The 22454-nt window shown below is 35.4% G+C and overlaps 1 protein-coding gene across 1 annotated transcript; it reads right to left on the reverse strand.

Moving 5' to 3' along the window:
- Positions 1–443: 443 nt before the first annotated feature.
- On the reverse strand, positions 444–20390 carry LOC131944223 (acidic phospholipase A2 PA-3). The gene is made up of 5 exons (XM_059304762.1): positions 20378–20390; positions 12626–12689; positions 12152–12299; positions 1152–1255; positions 444–628 (listed from the first exon to the last, which is right to left on the reverse strand). The coding sequence occupies exons 2-5, from the start codon at positions 12675–12677 to the stop codon at positions 507–509; spliced, it is 426 nt and encodes a 141-aa protein (XP_059160745.1). The 5' UTR covers positions 12678–12689; positions 20378–20390; the 3' UTR covers positions 444–506.
- Between the last annotated feature and the right edge of the window lie 2064 nt (positions 20391–22454).

Raw genomic sequence — 22454 nt, forward strand, 5'->3', positions numbered from 1 at the left:
CATTCTGGCTGCGGTATAAGAAATGTAGTACTTGGCTTGTGTTTGTTAGCATTATTTATGCGGCTTGAACCAAACGGGCCGCCAAACCAGGAGGCAGACTGCGAGAGAAAACATTCCACACCCGTGTTGTTTCTATAGAATTGCAAACTATGGACTAATACTGCATGGGATAGCCTCCTCGATGATGGCGAGGGGAGACATCAAAGAACACAAACTTTGGCAGTCGGCATCACAGTCAATACACAACAAGATGGAACTTTAAGACATCGCCGCGGTGGATGGTACCCTTGTAAGATGAACGATAGGGTCCAAATGTGAGTATGAGGTATTTGTACATGAGAATGTGTACAGACCTAAATTTAAATTGAACCATTGCTAAGACATTATTGCTAATCTACATACAATCATTTCAAACACACTTAAAAGAAAAACAACACATTAGCTGATCTATTTTGTTTTAATGTTCAAGCTTAAGGTAAAGCTAATGAACGTGAGCCGTAGCAAGGCTAGCACAATTTCTTCCTGTCGTAATTTTTGTAGGCGTCATTGTACTTTTTGCTGGCCACACATTTGGCTAACTGCAGGTCACATGTGCAAGCACTAGTTCCACACTGGGTGTTTTTGGGGTCTGAAATATGAAGCAATATGAGAGTCGATGTATTACATGTTCAGATGCTTTGATGAGAAGCTTAGATAAATAAGATTGTAAACCAACCAATGCCAATAAATTGATCATATTTTTGCTGTAAAGTTATTCTCACTATTTAAATGTTTCAGTCCGTTGTTCTATGTATTTGTTAAATCTTTGAATACTCCAGAATTGGTAATAATGAATAGGCAGTTATCCTTAAAGTTTTAAGTTCATTTTGTTTTTGATAATTGTTATTGAACAGTTGGCGTGATATACTTTGCATTAAATATTCTAATTGATCTCAGATGTAGAAACGATGACTAATCACAAGATGATGAACCAAAGTCCGAAAACTCACATTAAAATTATCTATTCAATTTTAATAAATTACAATGACAACATACATGAAGACTCGATAGCTTACGAAAAGAACTTATACGCAGGGACGATAATTCACAAAATACATGTAGCAGATTCGATAACTCACTACAAGCACGTATACACACGGGCGATAACTCACCACAGGTGCATGTACTGCCAACACAAGAGTATTTGTAGTCGATGGTGGTAGGAAAGCATTTGTTATAGATTGGCTTATAACATTCGTTATGTGCTTTACAACAGCTGAAATTAAATCGACATAAGCTTTACAACAGATAAAACTGAATAGACATCTACAATAACTAAAAGTGAATCGTGTTTTGTTCTTCAACATTTAATTTTCTTCAAAATTAAAAGTTAATCGTTATGTGCATTACAAAACCTACAAGTTAATTATTAGTTTTCTACCAAATTGAAAGTGAGTCTCTATGTGTTTTACAACATCTAAACATGAATTACCATGTGTTTTACAACATGTAAAGTGAATCGTTATGTGTTTTGCAACATCTAAACATGAATCCTTATGTGTTTTACAACATCTAAACATAATCATTATGTGTTTTACAATATCTAAAAGTGAATCCTTATATTTTTTACCCAAATCTCAACCAGATATTTTAGTTGAGTTACCTGTCTAGGTCGTCCACAGGTTTTCCATACCCTCCAATGCAGAGACAGCCGTAACCGTTGTAGTCAATGGTCTTTTGTGTGACTTTAGCCAGCAGATCTTTTGCTGAGGCCGTGCTTCTCTTCTCTACAGCACTAACTGGCGACATTAGAGGAGGGGAGAGTTCACTGTTCAACTCAGTACCAGATATTTTTGTACAATTTTACATCAATAGAAACAAACAATTAAATATATAAACGTTCTCTCGTTAAATATTAGATGGCGTCGTCACGTAGTAGCGCACACGACAGCTAACCCGAAAGTACCAAATTTTGATCCGAGATTAAGTGTGTCTCGCGCAGACCTGAGACTGGTGGTACATGACGTAAAAGGTAAAACAAAGGTTGGTGGACTTATTAGTGACAGCACCATCTCTTCATGTCTCGAGTTCAACGAAACTGGCGAAATCTGACAACCCAACGGCACATTCGAAAAAAGAACATACTATAGTAAGTTGTGTTGTTGTGTTTTTCAATGTTCATGTGCTTGATTGAGTGCGTTAATGTAAGGGTTAGTTCACTGTTTTTGAGACGGATACAACTTTGTATTAAATTAATTCAGTGATTCACTTACCCGCCAACCAAAAGATTCACTTTACAAACATCACATTCCGATACCAGGGAAAGATGAACTTAAAATCATCACATACTGTCGGCAGACTGAGATTCACTACACAACCTCATATACTGACACCAGAAACAACATCACATACCGACACCAGACAGAGATTCACTCAACAACCTCATATACTGACACCAGAAACAACATCACATACTGTCGGCAGACTGAGATTCACTACACAACCTCATATATTTACACCATGATATTCACTTACCAACATTAGCTGCTGCCAGCATCCAGATAGCAAACCACGGCATCGAATTCATCTTCTGGGTAAACTGAAAAAAAAGCTTCTTAATACATCTCATGTCTGCATATACTACATAAAGTCTACTTATCTATTGTTGGACCGGGCTCTGTTGCATGTAGAATATTTGTTGAGCCTTTAAAATTAGTGCCAAGGTCATTGAAAAAGATGACCTCTACTTCATCTGTCCGGGTTGTCTTGGACACCGAAAGAAAAAGTTGAATACTCACTGGAGAACTACGCTTATAGAAATGTTATTCAAAATTGAGGAACAGAACAACGAAGTACTTACCTTAGGAGTAACACTCGTATGTTTGTTGTACAGTTACTTCTGATTGATAAAGATTTATATAGCCTTGGACCTACCGCAGATGTGACTTCATTAATATTCCATTCAGTTTTCATTGTACAGATAGCTTTGTCTGCCTCAATGTTTTCTTTGTTCTTTTACAATTAAAGATATGCTAATTATTCTTTATGAGAGAAGATACATAATTAATTTTGCTTTTACCGAAAATTGTTTTAAAGTACTGAAAAATATTATTTAAAAAAAATTGGAACTCAGCCAAGGACGTTGAATGTTTTCCTAATGAACAAAATGTTTTCTTAGTAGAAAAATTTCTGCATAGGCCAAACTGTATTTATTTTTACAATCAATATTTCGTCATCACTAAAATTAGAAATTTGATAGATGTTTCTACCTACCAGAGAGCTAAAATTATCGCGAAACACGAAAGATGTGAGACTTGCTTGCGTGGGGTGTACGTGTCACGATGACGTGTGAAGAGCTTATTTGGAAGGCGGAGCTAGAGGACTGTTCCCATAACATGTGAGTAGCTGACCATTCGAGAGTGAGGGAGTAATTTTTTTTTAAATTTAAGATTATATCCTCAAATTATAGATTACTGAACGGAAAGTTTAAAACAATTATTTTCACATAATTTTATATATAAATTTATATAGAAATCATGTATTCCCCATTCAAGGAAAATATATTCCCCATTCAGGTAAAAATGTTTTCCCATTCTTGCATAAAACTGGTAGTCGGACGATAAACGAAAATGTTATTTTTGTCTTGTTTCATAGTTAGGAAAGAAAATATATTTGTACACTTTTTTTAAAAGCAAATATATAATAATTAAGAATTTTTGCGTGGTGATATATTATATTATTTTATTCTTTTCCTTTTGTTTAGAAATGTATTGTTTATCAAAATTTCAAATCTAAATTAATTACGAATGATTATTTTGTAATATATAATGCTAACATTTTTCGGGCAAAAGGCCTTCGGGCATTTGTCGCATTTGGGCGTGTCCATTAGGGCATTTGTCGTTTTCGGGCAAGTGTCCATTCGGGAAATCGGCCTTCGGGCAAACGGCATTCGGGCAAGTGTCTTTCGGGTTTGTTCGTAGACCCCATAAAATTATATTCCATAATCCATATCAACTAGCAATTCGTCATATAGGGGATGGACTCCGATTTCAGCCTGCTTTTCATTGTGGATTTGCTTCCACAGCTTTTGTTAAACAATAAACAAACAACAATGTAGCAGTTGCTTAATTTTGGACTTGTCTCCCATAGAAGGGTTGCTGTCGCCATGCTATAACCCTCTTTTGTCCGGGATTCACACTCGGGACTTCTCGGTTTAACAGCCATGAGCTTTACCGACTCGACCACGAGAATGCCTACATGAATACCGACAAACAAGTCTCAAAAACAAAATACAAAAAAAAAACAACCTTGAAATTAGTCTGAAACGTTTATTGTGTGTTCATATTGTTTGAGCCCACGCTACGTATAATAGTCGCGAGTGTGAGTCACTCTCCCACCTGTTGCCAGGTACTTAACATCTAATTTTCCTCAGACTCCTTCAACAAAGCGCTGCTTGGTTGCATTTGGGAAAAATGTAAAGTACCAACAGTAAAGTGATCAGCTAGGTGGCGATAAGACAACATTAGCAATTTTTAAAAGTACATATGGACACAATGCTGGCTTGTTGAACATGTGGCAGTCTACATTCAAGTGGGATAGAATAGTGTGGGACCTTGAACAATGTGAGAACTTGAACAAAGTGAGAACTTGAACAATGTGAGAACTTTAACATGTGGCAGTCTACATTCAAGTGGGCTAGAACAGTGTGGGACTTTGAACAATGGGAGAACTTGAACAAAGTGAGAACTTGAACAATGTGAGAACTTGAACAAAGTGAGAGTTTTAACAAAGTGAGAACTTTAACATGTGGCAGTCTACATTCAAGTGGGCTAGAACAGTGTGGGTACTTGAACAATGGGAGAACTTGAACAATGTGAGAACTTGAACAATGTGAGAACTTGAACAAAGTGAGAACTTGAACAATGTAAGAACTTGAACAAAGTGAAAGTTTTAACAAAGTGAGACCTTTAACAAATTGAGACCTTCAAAAAAGTGATAAATTAAACGATGCCAGACCTTGACCACAACTTCCCTTCATATGCCTCAGTCAAGAAATATATGAGCTTTACTTCAACTGCCCAATTGTCAGCTAGGTATAAAGAGGATTCTTTACTAATCTTGTGGAATGACACTTGAGTTGTAATTTTAGTAAAAGGTACGCTTGAGTGCTTTGTACCAGTTTACTAGCCCTTAAGGTTTTAACGCTACAAATATACCGTGATCGATGCAACCTTGTCCTCTTCGATCCCATTTTTACTACATTAATACACTTTACTAATAACATTAATAATCCAATACAATATATTGTATTTATAGTTATTGTACTAAATCATTCACGTTTAGCTAAACACTGATTGCAGGAAGGGTGGAATAGAGTAGTATTCGAGTTTAGACGATGTTTTTCTTGAATGCTTGGTTGTTCAACATTTTAAAAAATTGGCGATTGAAAATGTCTGGCATGATGTGTGCTACTAGACTTGACAGTGTTGAATGTTCTCAAGTAGTATTCACTACAGCGTGCTACTCAAGCAAGCGCTTTTTATTACTTCTTTACAGAAATTCTAATCGAATGCTAAGGACATGCTTCAGCAATGAGTAATAAAGAATAATTGCATAATACCGATTTTTCAAAAGATATTTATTTACCATTAATTATAACAATAAGCTCGATTTTAAATAAATCTGACATAAAAAAAATATTTAAGATACAAGCTTTTATAACATTCACAAATCACCAAAAAAAATCTTAAATCACTAAAAGTGAAAAATAATTTGCTTTCGGTGTAACCTTGCTAAACCTATATGCTGGTATGACTACATATAAAAAAGAAACTGAGCAATTTTTAATGCTTTTAAACTATTTACAATTTTTTTCTGGTAGTTCTCAAAAGTTGTCTCCATGTATATATGTGTAGTTTAAGGTATTAAACGCTAAACCCGTCTAAATTTCATCACATTACTGTCTAGACTAGTTGTTTGTGTTGTGGTGTTGATCCAGGTTAATCCCCTTGCCGAACACAACACTTCCGTACTGCCCATTCCGATTAGATGTGTGACACCATGCTCCGTGATAAACCACGACAGAATTTGTGATCCCTGTGTCTTTGTCCTTGTCGTAACTGCTGAAATAGCTACCGCTGTGGGATGTCAAAGCGTCGCCTGTGTTTCCGTAGTTACCGCTTTTAACAGTCTGTAAAATTTTCTTTCTGATTGTAATTGAAAACTTGTAAGCTCTTCCCCCTGAAAGTCAAATCTATTCTTAACTCTAATGATAAAAGTCAGACAGTAAATGTTTTCGTTGCCCAGGTAAAATTCTCCAGCGTCGAAGTCTCCGAACCCGTGTTTGTATTCCTCCCAGTTGCGGTAAAAGTCCACGACACCGGAGACGCGACGTTGGAAAATTGTCCAGCCCCCTCCATCTGTCACTGTGTCACACATGACGACAAGACCAGACGACAGTTGTAAAAGTTGTCTGGGGTTGGTGGAGTTCTTCACGTCAGCACACGATCTATAAATAGCTGGGTCGATTTCACTTCCGGTTCTTTTTCGCGTTATTATCTGCTCTGTGCATAGAAAAAATAATATTTTTGATTTAATTTGTAAAACCAATTGAAAATATCTAAACACATAAACGTATTTATAATTTCACAAGTCTCTGGTTTAATTTCTAGATTAGCAGAGTTTTTATGAATTTTGTTTAAATGTTGTGTAGCGGCTGGTGACTGGACTGATGAGGTAAACATGATATATTTAAGTAACAGCTTGTGTATGTCAATATGTTACACCTGAATGTGTCTCACATAATTAAATGATAAAAGAAACGAATAAAAAAGGTATGTTTGTGTTGATATATTAGAATATTCATACGTTGGCTATACCTGAATATATACATTTTTTTTTAATGTTTTGATTCTTAAAAACAGTGTGCTTTTACATTTCAGATTTCGTACTCAAGCTTGCTGAAAAGTAAAAAAAAACATTTTTTTAGGTTTCTTCTGTGTTTTAATTATGTTTCTCTTTATAGTCTAAACAGCATGTTGACTAAATACCTGTCGGACAGGTGTGCTACAAGATTTCATCCCTCCATTGCCCACGGTATCACAGTACCCGCCCCTTGTGTATAACTTAGACTCGGCTGGTGGTTGTGGTACCGAGGTCATGACGGCGTCGTTTGGTAGAATCTAAGAGCGTTTAAAGTTGTCTACTATGGCGTTGTAAGTATTACAATAATTTACAATATATTGATACAAAAATGTAAACCCATTTTCTTGATAGTTAATTTTTTGGTATGGATATAGGGCCAATAATTGTATTGTGTTAAATACCTTATTTGCACCAGCAACATTACTTTTTTAGCATTCTACAAACTGTTAATAATTGGGTATCGCACGACGTATACTGTGAAAAGTCTGCGAATCGATAAAAAGTAACAATCTGTCAAGAAAACTGTTTACAGCCAAGTAAGTTATGCATTGTTCTGTTTGACCAGCTAGCAGCAACGCACAGTATAGTGGAAAGTTTGCTACAAAATAGTTAGAAGTGTTAAAAAGTATATTAGTGTTAACATTTACAACATTGGTACTAAAAAAACTACATCAACATGTATACGTTTTGTATTAAATACGTCATTCATAAGGTTCTTCTGTTATAAAACTCACACTTTGCCGCCTACGTGAGCAATTATTTTTTTTCCGGATTATTATATAATGAGTGAAAATATTGAAACCTGTATAACAATATTATCTTAATATAGGTCTATTTAAAATTTATTTTAATTTAAATTTAAAAAAGAACCAAAAGAGCACAACTTTGCACCCACCTAGGTAGCACGCCCTGCTGACGTCATCAAACATAAAGTTGTTGCACGTGTTGTTGTTGCTGTGTAAGCATGTGACAGTACAGTCTAGCACTCCATCGGTACCGTGATGCACGTTCAGTGGTAGCATTGTAACGTCACTCTTGTCACGCAATGTGAACTTGTACCTCGTTTGTTCACACCAAAGAACATCAACTGCCATTAAACAATATTGTAGATTATCAACTATCATATATTAACATTATGTGGCCAGGCAGTAATTTAAACTATTGTGTAAGCGTTCAAATTACTCTTCGCAATGTCGTATAAACTGGGTAAATGTGTTAAAATACAATACAGACAATAGGAGGACATACAGATTTAAACCATCTGTCCACGTATTTCATGTCAGATTTTTGTCAACTTTAATACTTGACTACAACATTTCACAACGTGAACTCTTTTGTCGTTATTTTAAAATTTATATTATAATTTAAAAAAAAGAAAACTATATTATAAAGTAAACGAGAGTATTTGATGATAGCATGAGACAACAGGGATGAAAAACAAAATTGTTGAAGTAAAACTTACTTGAAAACGTGAGGATTACAATAATCATAATCCCATTTGACTCTTAGTTGGCAGTCACTAATCTTGTGTGAGATGCCTAACTGCACAACATAGAAAAATTCAGCGTTGAAAAATTAAAATACCTGTTGAAAACGACAACCAAACCCAGCTGGTTGATGTGATAATCATTTAGTTGTTCCTTTACATCGTATCAAAACATTTCTCAGTGTCTTTATACATAAATATACCACGACATTTTGGCTTAACAATCAATACTGACTCTTAATAGCTCGTCTTTACAATGCATTTCAGTAATTTGTAACGAGTCAATCTTAAATGCTTTAATTCAGTTCAGCCTCTCATTGACGTTTGTTGTTTTATATTGTGGATCAATTTAGCTATTGTGAAAGTATTATGTTTTTGTATTGCCGATTCAGTATTAAGGAATTTGCATTTTTACCTAATTGCATTTTGGTCTGTACAAGTTGTATTATAAGTGATATCTATTGTCCTCTTAGAAATATACCGTATTATAAGCAAGGTTGTACATTTTTACTTGGTAAAGTTGTAGAGAATATTAGTTTTTAATAAATCCAATTGTTACCATTTATTTCTTATCATAAATTTTACTTCATTGATAGCAAATGTTAAGCTTGTTTTAGCTGCCGTATTCGTTCTGCTTTTTATTTTGAATCTAAATTTGTATTTACCCTAATATAATACAATAAATGAAACATTCTTCAATACTTTACGTTTTTAACAAAACACCAACTTAAAATGATATACATGTGTTAAAATACTTCTATTTAAATGATCATTTACATAGACACGTGTCAACACAGCTATGGTAATTTTAAAATACATACTGATTTTATTTATCTAACATATAAAGTTCAATTCTTTATTTGACAGACCCGTGGTAACAGAGGAAAATAGTAAAAACAAAATCAACTTGATCGCCATAGTGTAATATATCTTAAGTGCTCAAATGCTAAATTTATGATTGAAAGAATTAATATTGAAGGTGTGATAAAACAAGTTTCATTTTCAAAACGTATAGTCTTACAGCTAGTGAAAACGGAATCATGTTGCACGCTTGTGTAAAGCAGTACTGAAAAAGATTGACATTGTTTATAACTTGATTGGTAAGTGCTTTTGTCAACAATGAAAAAATGATGATCGGAAACGTCAGGCATGATATATTCAAACCGTATTCATGTTGATTCATGTTGATACATTACGGTAGAATGTTTACTTTTTGCTCTTGAATGGTTAATTAATTATTAAAATATGCAATACTCAAAGCTAGTGAAGTCGCTAGGTCGGGTTTCACCCGGTAGCGGTAACTCATCTATACAGGGGTATGGTCAGTTCTATGCTAAGCCTCTTTTACTTTCCCTAGCATTTTTACTTTTTTTAGCAAGGTAATGCAGAATGAATACACTTCTGATCTGAATGTTAATCTAACATTTGCAAGTAAGTTATGCTTCACTGAAAGGTTTTGAACCAAAAGCAAAAGATAGAAAATGAAAAAATAAACCGGGAGTGATCTCCCCTTAACTTTCTCGAATATTCTTATATAAAACAACAGGGGATGGGAACTCCATTTTAAATACTTACAGTTTTTAAAATAGAATAAAATCTCGTAGAAAAAAAATTGCACAAAAAGTGAACGCCGAATGAAATGTGCATAATAGTGCGCAATATTATTAGTACTTTATAAATTTACATGCGTTTTTGAGAAATCGGAAATAGCGTAAATTAGTACTTCCGGTCAACGGAAATTACTCAAAATTTTACAGAAGGTAGAGAATTAGTTTTTTTTTTACTTACATGTGAAATTTCATTTATCTATCTGAAATAGTACTCAAGTTATAGGCTTTTGAAAAATTCAAAGTAGAAAAAGTACCACTTCCGGTTATCGGAAATCGCTCAAAAGTTGATATGGATCTATGATTTTGATAACATACTTATATATAAAATACTTATATATGAAATTTCATCAACCTAGCTGTAACGGTACTCAAGTTATCACACAGACACACAGACATACGGACAAGATTGCAAAATTATGTTTTTCCGTATCAGTGAGATGTAAAACGTCGAGATTTGTAAAAATCTCGATTTTTTTTTTTTTTTTTGCACGATTACAAGAATTTCTCTATACTTCGTATATACGAGAAAGTAAAAAAGAAAATGTATAAGCACAATATATCATCGTATTGTTGTCAATCCCAAATTACTGCCAAAGCACGCATTGACCACCACATGTGCGCATCGGGTCTCTTGTCCAAAAACCGAAGAACTTAAAACTGGCAGCGTATTTTGTACATTTGCCGACCAATGCGCGCACTGGCCGGAATACGCTGGTTAATGTCCGAGGTAGGATATGGTATGATGGCATTTTAACAATTCCGAATGCGGTTTCGTTGTAAGTAATGTATATCTCAACCTCTTTTAGTGGAGCATTATATATGCAACGCGACATGGACCAAAAGGTGTCGTCAAACCAAGAGCCAGACTGATAGATACAATAAATTCCACACCCGTGATCGTTTTCAAAAATTTCAAACTGTGAACTACTACTGCATGTGATAGCATTCTCTATGATGGCGAGGAGAGACATCAAAGAACACAAACTTTGGCAGTCGGCATCAGTCAATACACAACAAGATGGAACTTTAAAGACATTGCCGCGGTGGATGGTACCCTTGTAAGATGAACGATAGGGTCCAAATGTGAGTATGAGGTATGTGTGCATAAGTATGTGTAGAGAACTATATTTAAATTGAAACATTGCTACAACATTAGTGCTAGGACTACATACAATCATTTCAAACACACTTAAAAGAAAAACAACTCATTAGCTGATCTATTTTGTTTTAATGTTCAAGCTTATTGTTCAAGCTTCATGTAAAGCTAATGAACGTGAGCGGCAGCAAGGCTAGCACTTCTTTCTGTCGTAATTTTTGTAGGCGGCATTGTACTTTTTGCCGGCCACACACTCACTCAATAGCTGATCACAGACGCAGGAATTATACCCACACCGTGAGCCAATGTCTGGAATATGAAACAACGTGAGCGTCTATGCCGTAAATGTTCAGATGCTTTGATGAGAGGTTAAGGTAAATATTAAGGTTAAGGTAAAATAGAATGTAAAAGAACCAATGTCAATAAATAGATAACATATTAGCTGTTAAGTTATTGTTACTATTTAAATGTTTCAATGTGTTGCTCAATGTTAGTTAAAACGTTAGCTTAAAAAATTAGCTTTAAAAAAAACATCCAAATGACCATTCTTCTTCTTCTTCTTCGTTCTTAATTATTAGTGTTGAAGGGGATCGAGATCCATGCATTCAATTTAAATAAATCACCTTGACCACATACATGCAGATTCAATAACTCACTGCGAGCAAATACACAGGAAAAATAACTCACCACAAACACACTTTTCGTAGACACAAGCGTATCTGTAGTAAACTGTGGAAGGCGAGCACCCCCTAACCCTATTTGCGACCCACTTGTAACAATCAACATGCTCTTTACAACAGCTGAAAGTGATTTGTCAGAATTAAATTGATTATTGACTGACTCTTCATATTCTTGTCTAATAAAATTTTTTGTACCCTTAAAAAAAAAAAAAAGTGATTAGTCATGAGATTCACAACATGTGAATCATTGTGTTTTTTACGAAACCTAAAAGTGAACTTTGTTTAACATAATTAAAAGTGAATTGTTTTTGTTTTCAACATCTAAAGCGAATCTATCTATTTTTTAACATCTAAACCCAAGTTTCAGGTGAGTTACCTGTCTAGCTCGTCCACAGGTTTTTTTCCAGCACCCCCATAGCAGAAACAGCCGTAACCGTCGTAGTCTGTGGAACTTTCTGTAACGTTAGCTATCATACCTTTTAACAAGATTGTAGCTCTCTTCTGTACAGCTTCAGCTGGTGACACTAGAGGAGGGGGAGTTGACAGCTCAGAGAGTGCCGGATTTTTTTGTATCATTTTACATCAATAATATTAAACTTCATAATAAAATATATAAAAATGCAGAGGTGGGTGGTGACAACACCATCCCTACATAACACCATCCCTACACAACACCATCCCTACATAACACCATCCCTACATATCACGAGTTCAAAGAAGCTGGTAAATTCTGACAATCGAACGTCAGATCCAAAAGGGAAGCTTACTATCTCTGAACATCATCATTTTAATATGGTTGAATGAATGTGATCCCGTAATGATTTATTTCTCCAACCAAGTATTCACTTACCAACATACGCTGCTGCCAGCAACAAGATAACAAACAACGGAATTGAATTCATCTTCAGGCTAAACTGAAAAAAAACAAGCAAGCTTGTTAATGCATCTGATTGTTGCACATACTTTATAATTAATACCCAGCTGTTGTCTGTAGGACATCACTGAGTCCAATCAGCTCTGATGGGTACCTGACTCACATTATGGAAACAAAGGCGGTTAGGCGTAGTGATGGCCACACCATCCCCTCGTATACCGAGGTCAGTGAAAAAGATGAGCTCTACCTTGTCTGCCCCATGAGTCTTGGACAATGTAGAACTACGCTTATAGAAATATTATTTAACATTGAGCAACGAACAACAAAATACTGACCTTACGAGTAACAATCGTGTGTTTCTTGTACAGTTATGTCTACTTGAGATAGATTTATATAGCGTTGGGCCTGCGTCAGATGTAAATTCATTAATATTCAATTAAGTATTCACCGTACAGAGAACGTTGTCCGCCTCCATGTTTTCTTTTTGCTGTTGCAAACAAAGAAATTCTAATTAATAATAATTATTCATTATGGGAGCGTTGACAAAGAATTCACTTTGTTCTCTGTCAATTTATTTTTTGAAAAATTGTTTCTCAGCCAACAATGTATTGAAGCAATTTATCCTTGGGGGAAAATTTGCTGCATAGACGAAAATATATTTATTCATCTCACCGACAATATTTTCTCATCTCTAAAATTAGAAAGTTTAACAGATGTTTTCTCCCTATCATAACAGGCTAAAGTTATTGCAAAACACAAAACATATAAGGCTTGCTTGTGTGGTGTGTGTCATGATGAATTGTGAAGAGCTATTTGGGAGATCAGGGCTAGAAAGTCTGTTCCAACATGAGGAAAAAAACTGACCACCCCTTGAAATAACTGACCACCCCTTGAAATAACTGACCACCCCTTGAAATAACTGACCACCCCTTGAAATAACTGACCGCCATTGCAATAACCTCTTTTACTTGACCTAAAATGACATTAATAAATTCCTTATTTTTCATGTATTAAATATTAGTTCTTAAATTGTATATTACGGGGGGGGGGGGCCGACACAGTTCGAGAGGACGATAGACTTTTTTCAGTGGAGCTCCGCCGAAAAAAATGCCTGGAAGAAACTCTTGTTTTAATTACTAAAACTTTTTAAAAATAAAACAGAATCTCGTAGAAAAAAAAATTGCGCATCAGGAAAACGCCAAACTGTATGTGTGAAAATGTGCGAATATAATTGGTATTTTATAAATTCACAAGCATTTTTAAGAAATCGGAAATAGCGCAAATTACTACTTCCGGTCAACGGAAATTACTCAAAATTTGACAGAAGGCAGAGAATGTTCAGTTCAGCCGTTCTGAGCTTTACCAAGCCGACCCCACATGATTATCGATGACCTAGAATTCAAATTTAGCATTCCATTTTTATATCATGTTTATTTTGTCTGATCCTAAGATGCGTATAACATGGGCTGGTGTGAGTCATCTCCCCGTCTGTTACCAGCTACTTAACATCTAATTGTTTTCAGAACCCTTGATCAAAGCGCCGCATGACAAAATATCAAGTACCAGCAGAGAAATGTGCAGCGGGGTGGCGATAAGACAAAATGTGCAATTTAAAATTTACATATTGGACAATATGAAGGTTTGTCGAACAAGGGACAGTCTACATTCGTGTGGGGATGGACGATGTGAGCCCTTGAACAAAGTAAGAAGTTTTACAGAGAGACGTTTAACAGAGAAGTTTAACATAGAGAAGTTTAACAGTGAGAACTTGAACAAAACGAGAAGTTGGACAGTGAGAACTTGAACAAAGCGAGAATTGAACATAGTGAGAACTTGAACAAAGTGAGTCTTCTTCATCTTCGTTCTTAATTTTTAGTGTTGGGAGGGATCGAACCATTATCTGCCAGAGGGTTTGAACTCGAGACTTATTTCGAATTTATCAACCATGAGCTTTTGCCGACTCGACCATGCTTCCATCACAATTAATGATTAGGTGTCAACTGGTTTTGCGCCATTGAGGCCATTGACTCCGATTTCAGCCTGCTTTTCTTTTTGGATTTGCATCCATAGCCTTTATCCAACCAAGAACAAACTACAAGGCAGCAGTTGTTTGATTTTGGAGTAGTCTCTCCTAGAAGAGTGGCTGTCCCCAGCTAACGAGCCTCATCTGCCAGAAGGTTCGAACTCGAGACTTTTCGGTTTAGCAACTATGAGCTTTACCGACTCGACCACGCCAACCCCCAACAAAGTGAATGAACTTGATCAGCGTGAGAACTTGAACAAAGTAATTACTTGAACAAAGTGTGAGCTTGAACAAAGTGAGAACTTGAAAAATCCGAGAACTTGATCAAAGTGAGAACTTGAGCAAAGTGAGTACTTGAACAAAGGGAGAAGTTGAACAAAATGAGTACCTGAACAAAGTGAGAACTCGAACAAAATGAGAACTTGATCAAAGTGAGAACTCGAACAAAATGAGAACTTGATCAAAGTGAGACTAGAACAAAGTGAGTACTTGAACATAGTGAAAACTTCAACAAAGTGAGTACTTGAACAAAGAAGGAACTTGAACAAAGTGAGTACCTGAACAAAGTGAGAACTTAAACAAAGTAAGAACTTGCACAAAGTGAGAACTTAATCTAAGTGAGAACTTGAATAAAGTGAGAACTTGATCAAAATAAGAAATTGAACAAAGTGAGAACTTTAATAAAGTGAGAAATGAACACATTTAGAACTTGATCAAAGTATAAACTTGAACACAATGAGAACTTGATCACAACGAGTTTGATATATTGAGTAGTAAAACAGAGTGCGAACTTAAACAAAGCGTACTTTTTTAATTAGAAGTGTATATTTGTATCTTGCCATTGCTTCTAATAGTACCGATGACTGAGTAAATGTGCTGTTACAGTGCGTGATAGGTCTATTGGTTTCTGAGGTAAGCATGATATTACAGCCAATAGTGCCTCTAGTTCAAATCTGGGTCCAAATGGGAGGAAAGGCGGCTGGGGAAAGTGCTGACCACACGATCTCTTCATTTCCCGAGGTTGAGAAACATATGAGCGCTACATCAAAGACTTAACCATCCGTCCACGGCATTCATATCAGCATTTCAACTCTAATACTCAGCTACAACATTTCGCAAAAGAAAATTTTTCGTCATATATTTTTAAATGTATATTCCAATTAAAACATAACAACACTATATTTATTATTTTTTATTACTTATTTGACAGACCCGTAGTAACATTGGAAAATAGTAAAAAAACAAATCGACTTGATCGCCATAGTGTAATATATCTAAAGTGCTCAAGTGCTAAATTTATGATTAAAAGATTTATTATTGAAGGTGTTATAAAAAAAAATTTCATTTTCAAAACGTATAGTCTTACAGCTAGTGTAACCGGAATCATGTTGCACGCTTGGTAAAGCAGTACTGAAAAAGATTGCCATTGTTTCTAACATGATTGGTAAGTGCTTTTGTCAACACTGAAAAAATGATGATCGGAAAAGTCAAGGATATGGTATGATGGCATTTTAACAATTCCGGATGCGGTTTCATTGTTAGTAATGTATATCTCAACTTCTGTTAGGAGAGCATTCTATATGCAATGCGACATGGACCAAAAGGTGTCGTCAAACCAAGAGGCAGACCCGTGTTCGTTTCCAAAAATTGCAAACTGTGAACTACTACTGCATGTGATAGCCTCCTCTATGATGGCGAAGGGAGACATCAAATAACACAAACTTTGGCAGTAGACATCACAGTCAATACACAACAAGGTGGAACATTAAAGACATTGCAGCAGTGGATGATACCTTTGTAAGATGAATAATAGAGTCCAAATGTGAGCATGAGGTATGTGTGCATGAGTATGTGTATAGAGCTAAATTTTAATTGAACCATTGCTAAGACATTATTGCTAGGTCTACATACAATCATTACAAACACACTTAAAAGAAAAACAACTCATTAGCTGATCTGTTTTGTTTTAATGATCAAGCTTAATGTGCAAGCTTATTGTTCAAGCTTCATGTAAAGCTAATGAACGTGAGCCGCAGCAAGGCTAGCACTTCTTTCTGTCGTAATTCTTGTAGGCGGCATTGTATTTTTTGCTGGCCACACACTCACTTAATATCTGATCACAAATGCAGGTGTTGTATCCACACTCTCCGCCGGGGTCTGGAATATGAAACAACGTGAGCGTCAATGTCATAAATAATTAGATGCATTGATGAGGAGTTCAGATATATAAGAATGTAAACAATCCAATGCCAAGAAATAGACAACATATGTAGCTGTTAAGTTATTGTTACTATTTAAATGTTTCAGTGCGTTGTTCAATGTTTGTTATGTTGACTACCCCAGCAGTAAGCATAATGTGATAGACAGCTATCCTTAAATTTTGAGTTCATTTTCTTGTTGATTATCCTAATATATATAAGCCAATGTGCGCACTTCTCTCTCTCACTCTCTCTCTTTCTCTCAGTATCCATGTTCCTGATCAGTATCTTCAGCGATATACGGAGAACTTAAAGATACGGTGACTTTTGTTGAAAATAATATTATGGTGGATGTTTTAAATGTATAAACTAAATTTTATTTAAAGGAAGAAAATAAAATAAAGCAATTTTCGAATGTAGTATCAAGTATAACATTAAAAATATATAGGCCTATTATTTACTTGGTTAGTTATTAAATAGTTGTCGCTGGCGTTATTTATGATAGTTTGCATTAAATGATCTAAACAATTTGAGATGTATTCTTATGGCGCTAGTAGGAACGGTAACTCACCATAACATGAAGGATAAAAGTCCGATAACTCAATGTAAAACCATGCATTTAATTTAAATAAATCACCTTGAACGCTTACGTGCAGATTCAATCACTCACTGCGAGCAAATACAAAGGAAAAATAACTCACTACAAAAACACCTTTCGTAAATACAATCGTATCTGTAGTAAATGGTGGCAGGCGAGGAGCACCTTTTAAAATTATTCGAGCAATATTTGTAACAAGCAACATGATCTTTACAACAGCTGAAAGAGATTTGTCAGAATTAAAAGTGTATCGCCATGAGGTTTACAACAGCAAATAGTGAAAGGTCATAAAGTTTACAACAGCTAAAATTGATTCGTCGTGAATTTTGTTTTCCATAAATAAAAGTGAATTGTTTTTGTTTTTCAACATCTAAAGTAAATCTATGTGTTTTTTAAATCTAAACCTGAGTTTAAGGTGAGTTACCTGTCTAGGTCGTCCACAGGTTTTTTTCCAGCACCCCCATAGCAGAAACAGCCGTAACCGTCGTAGTCTATGCTACTTTGTGTGACGTTAGCTATCATACCTTTTAACGAGGCTGTAGCTCTCTTCACTCTAGCATCAGCTGGAGACACTAGAGGAGGGAGAGTTGACTGATCAGAGAGTGCCGGATATTTTTGTATCATTTTACATTAATAATAATAAACTTCATAATAAAATATATTAAAAGTATCAAATTTAGATCCAGGTTCAAGTCCTTCTAACGTCGGTCCTAGATTGGTACATGACGTAAAGGGTAAAGCAGAGGTGGGTGGTGACAACACCATCCCTACATAACACCATCCCTACATAACACCATCTCTACATAACACCATCCCTACATAGCACCATCCCTAAATAACACCATCCCTACATAATACCATCCCTTCATAACACCATCCCTACATAGCACCATCCTACATAACACCATCCCTACATAACACCATCCCTACATAGCACACTCTACATAACACAATCCCTGCACAAAACGAATTCAAAGAAGCTGGTGAAATCTGACAATCTAACGCCAGATCCGAAAGTGAAGCTTTCTTAGCATCAACATTTTAATATGGTGGATTGAATGTGATCCTGTAATGATTATTTGATAATTTTTAAGCAGGCCACAACAATGAAATAGCCACAAACTATACATATAGATGATATTACACGATAAACATCAAATAATACATTTGTCTACTGGGGTTTTACTTACCAACATCACATACTAACACCAGGGATTCACTTAGCATCACATACTCTCCAACCAGAGATTTACATAACAGCACATACTCTCCAACCATCATCACATACTCTCTAATCAGAGATTCACATAACAGCACATACTCTCCAACCATCATCACATACTCTCCAATCAGAGATTCACATAACAGCACATACTCTCCAACCATCATCACATACTCTCCAATCAGAGATTCACTTAACATAACATACTCTCCAACCAGTGATTCACTTAACACCACATACTCTCCATCCAGAAATTCACTTAACATCACAAACTCACCAACCATCTTCACATACACTCCAACCACAGATTCACTTAACATCACACACTCTCCAACCCTGAGATTCACTTACCAACATACGCTGCTGTCAGCAACAAGATAGCAAACAACTGAATTGAATTCATCTTCTGGCTAAACTGAAAAAAACAAAAAAACAACAACCGGCAAGCTTGTTAATGCATCTGATTGTTGCACATACTTCATAATTAATACCCAGCTATTGTAAGGTCTCGCTCTACATCGTGCAGAATATTGGTTGAGCGTTTTATTTAGATTAAAAGGTCATTGTGTTAAATATAAATCTAGAGTCATTTTCGGTTAAACTGTTAAAAAATTGACTTCACTGTCTTTATAAGTTCAAGCGATTACATTCATCACTTACAACTGACCACTTTAAACAAATAACCTACTACGCTATAACTGACAGCTTTACTCTCCTCCCTGCCTGCACTGAAAATCAATAATCATGTCTAAAAATGTAGGACAGATACTGGCTCAAGTCTGTAGGACATCCTTGAGTCCTTTCAGCTCTGATGGGTACCTGACTCACATTTAGGGAACGTGCGGCTAGGCGCAGTGCTGACCACAATTTTCCCGTCGTATGCCGTGGTCAGTGAAACAGATGAACTCTACCGTGTCTGCCCCATGAGTCTTGGACAATGTAGAACTACGCTTATAGAAATATTATTTAAATAAACCGGGAGTGATCTCCCCTAAACTTTCTAGAATCTTCTTATATAAAACAACATGTGATGAGAACTTGGGATATAGACATGATTTTTAATCCATTTTAAATACTTAAACTTTTTAAAATAGAATAAAATCTCGTGAAAAAAGAATTGCACATCAAGTGAACGCCAAATAAAGATGGGCATAATAGTGCGCAATATTATTATAATTATAAATTATAAATTTACATACGTTTTTTGAGAAATTGGAAATGGCGTAAATTACTACTTCCGGTCCACGGAAATTACTCAAAATTTAATAGAAGGTAGAGAATTAGATCTTTTACTTACATGTGAAATTTTATATATCTATCTGAAATAGTACTCAAGTTATAGGCTTTTGAATAATTCAAAGTATAAAAAGTACCACTTCCGTTTATCGGAAATCGCTCAAAAGTTGATACGGATCTACGATTTTGATAAAATACTTATATATGAAATTTCATCAACCTAACTGTAACGGTACTTTAGTTATCGTGTTTACACACAGACAGACAGACAGACACACACACACACACAGACTTACGGCCAAGATTGCAAAATTATGTTTTTCCGTATCAGTGAGGTGTAAAACGTCGAGATTTGTAAAAATCTCGATTTTGTTTTGCACGATTACAAGACTTTCTCTATACTTCGTATATACGAGAAAGTAATGAAGCCACACAACAACAAAATACTGACCTTACGAGGAACAATCTTGTGTTTCTTGTACAGTTATGTCTAGGTGAGATATATTTATATAGCGTTTGGCCTCCACCAGATGTAAATTCATTAATATTCAATTAAGTATTCATCGTAAAGATAACGTTGTCCGCCTCCGTGTTTTCTATTTACAGTTGCAACCAAAAATATTCTAATTAATAACAAGTATTCTTTATGAGAGTGTTGCCAAAGAATTCACTTTGTTCTCGCTAATTATTTTTTGTTGTTGAAAAATTGTAACTCTGCCAACAATGTATTGAACACATTTATTTTTAGGGAAAAAATGTCTGCATAGACCAAAATGTATTTATTCATCTAGCCCAGAGGCGTCGCGAGGGAATGCAGGATGTTTGGACTGCACCGGGTGACGCTATTTAGGTGGTGTCACCAATGCAAAAATAGCAAAATATGTATATAGTAAAAACATTATTCTAGACAAAGTAATTAGAGATAAAAATTCTTTTAATTCAGAGAAAAATTGACAAATCCCATTGAGGTGGGAGGGGGGGGGGGTGTGACACTATGACGTATACCTGATAACGATATAGAAAACAATTAACCATCCAGATGTATTTATAACCAACTATAGATGAACATCGATTGTATTATCTGCGTAGAGTTTAAAGCTGCGAACGGGTGGGGGGGGGGGGGGGGGGTTGAACGGACATCAAATTTAATAATTTACTATGAATGCAATGATTTTTCCACTTGAATTATTAACTGAAAGTGTTAGACCCGTAAATGCCTTTTCTATGTGGATCAATATAACGTTTGCACAAATTAAGGAACTTAGACAAAAAGTTTGCAGGATGACATCAAATACACAGTCCATGAAAATGAATAGGGGGGGGGGGGGCACCACAATGGAAATTTTCAAATCTACTTATAATTCGATTGGGCAAATTACTGTACACAACCTACGTGAGTGTGTGCATGTAAGTGTGTGTGTGTATGTAAGTGTGTGTGTGTGTGTGTGTGTATGTAAGTGTGTGGAGAAAAGCGACTGATACTCGTAGAACGATAGTTGTAGATTTGATTGTTTAAGTAGTTGATTTGTTATCTTTGATGTGTGATATGTTTAATGGGTTATTTTTCTATTCCTATTAAAAATTGTGTAATAGATGCCGAAAATCAACGTATTAATCCATTGTAAATAAATTGAGTTAAAAAAATGGGAGAGAGACCAAAATAAATAATGGAAACCATAAACAATAATATGCAACACATGTTGTATCTTTTCGTCAGCTTAAAGTTTAAAAAACAAAATTCCACGCCTTTAATCATTTTTATCATTACATGTTGTGTTTTTTGCAATATAATATGTTTAGGGGATATGCGCCGTAAAAAAAATCACAAAATTTCTGCTTTTTGGTCATGACGGTTTTCTTGCACTTTTGGATACTTTGTCCATTTTTGTATTAAGAAAATAATAACTTTAATGAGAAAAAAAACTTGTTTATAGCTTTAAAAATGATGAAACGCACAAAAACGATATTTAAATACAAATACACATGCGTATACACAGATTTACATATGTATGTGGCTTATATATATATATATATATATATATATATATATATATATATATATATATATATATATATATATATATATGCCTGTATACAGACTTTTTTTGGGGGTAGACACCTTAAGGTACCGCAACGGGTGACACCTCGACCTAGCGACGCCACTGATCTAAACATCAATATTTTCTCGTCTCTAAAATTTGAAAGTTTAACATGTTTTCCCCCTATCATAACAGGCTAAAGATATTGCAAAACACAAAACATATGAGGCTTGCTTGGGTGTTGTCTCATGATGCAATGTGAAGAGCTTTTTAGGAGATAAGGGCTAGAAAGGCTGTTACAACATGAGGAAAATAACTTTCCATCCCTTGCAATAACTGACCGCCCCCTGCAATAATCTCTTGTTTTACTCAACATTTGACAGAAGGCAGAGAATTAACATGGTCGGGTGTGAGTCATTCCTCCGTCTGTTACCAGTTATTTAACATCTAGCTTCCTCAGACTCCTGCAACAAAGAGCCACATCTAGAC

Source organism: Physella acuta, unplaced genomic scaffold (genome assembly GCF_028476545.2).
Source record: "Physella acuta isolate Inbredline_101_S28 unplaced genomic scaffold, ASM2847654v3 ptg000486l, whole genome shotgun sequence".
Taxonomy (NCBI): Eukaryota; Metazoa; Mollusca; class Gastropoda; family Physidae; genus Physella; species Physella acuta.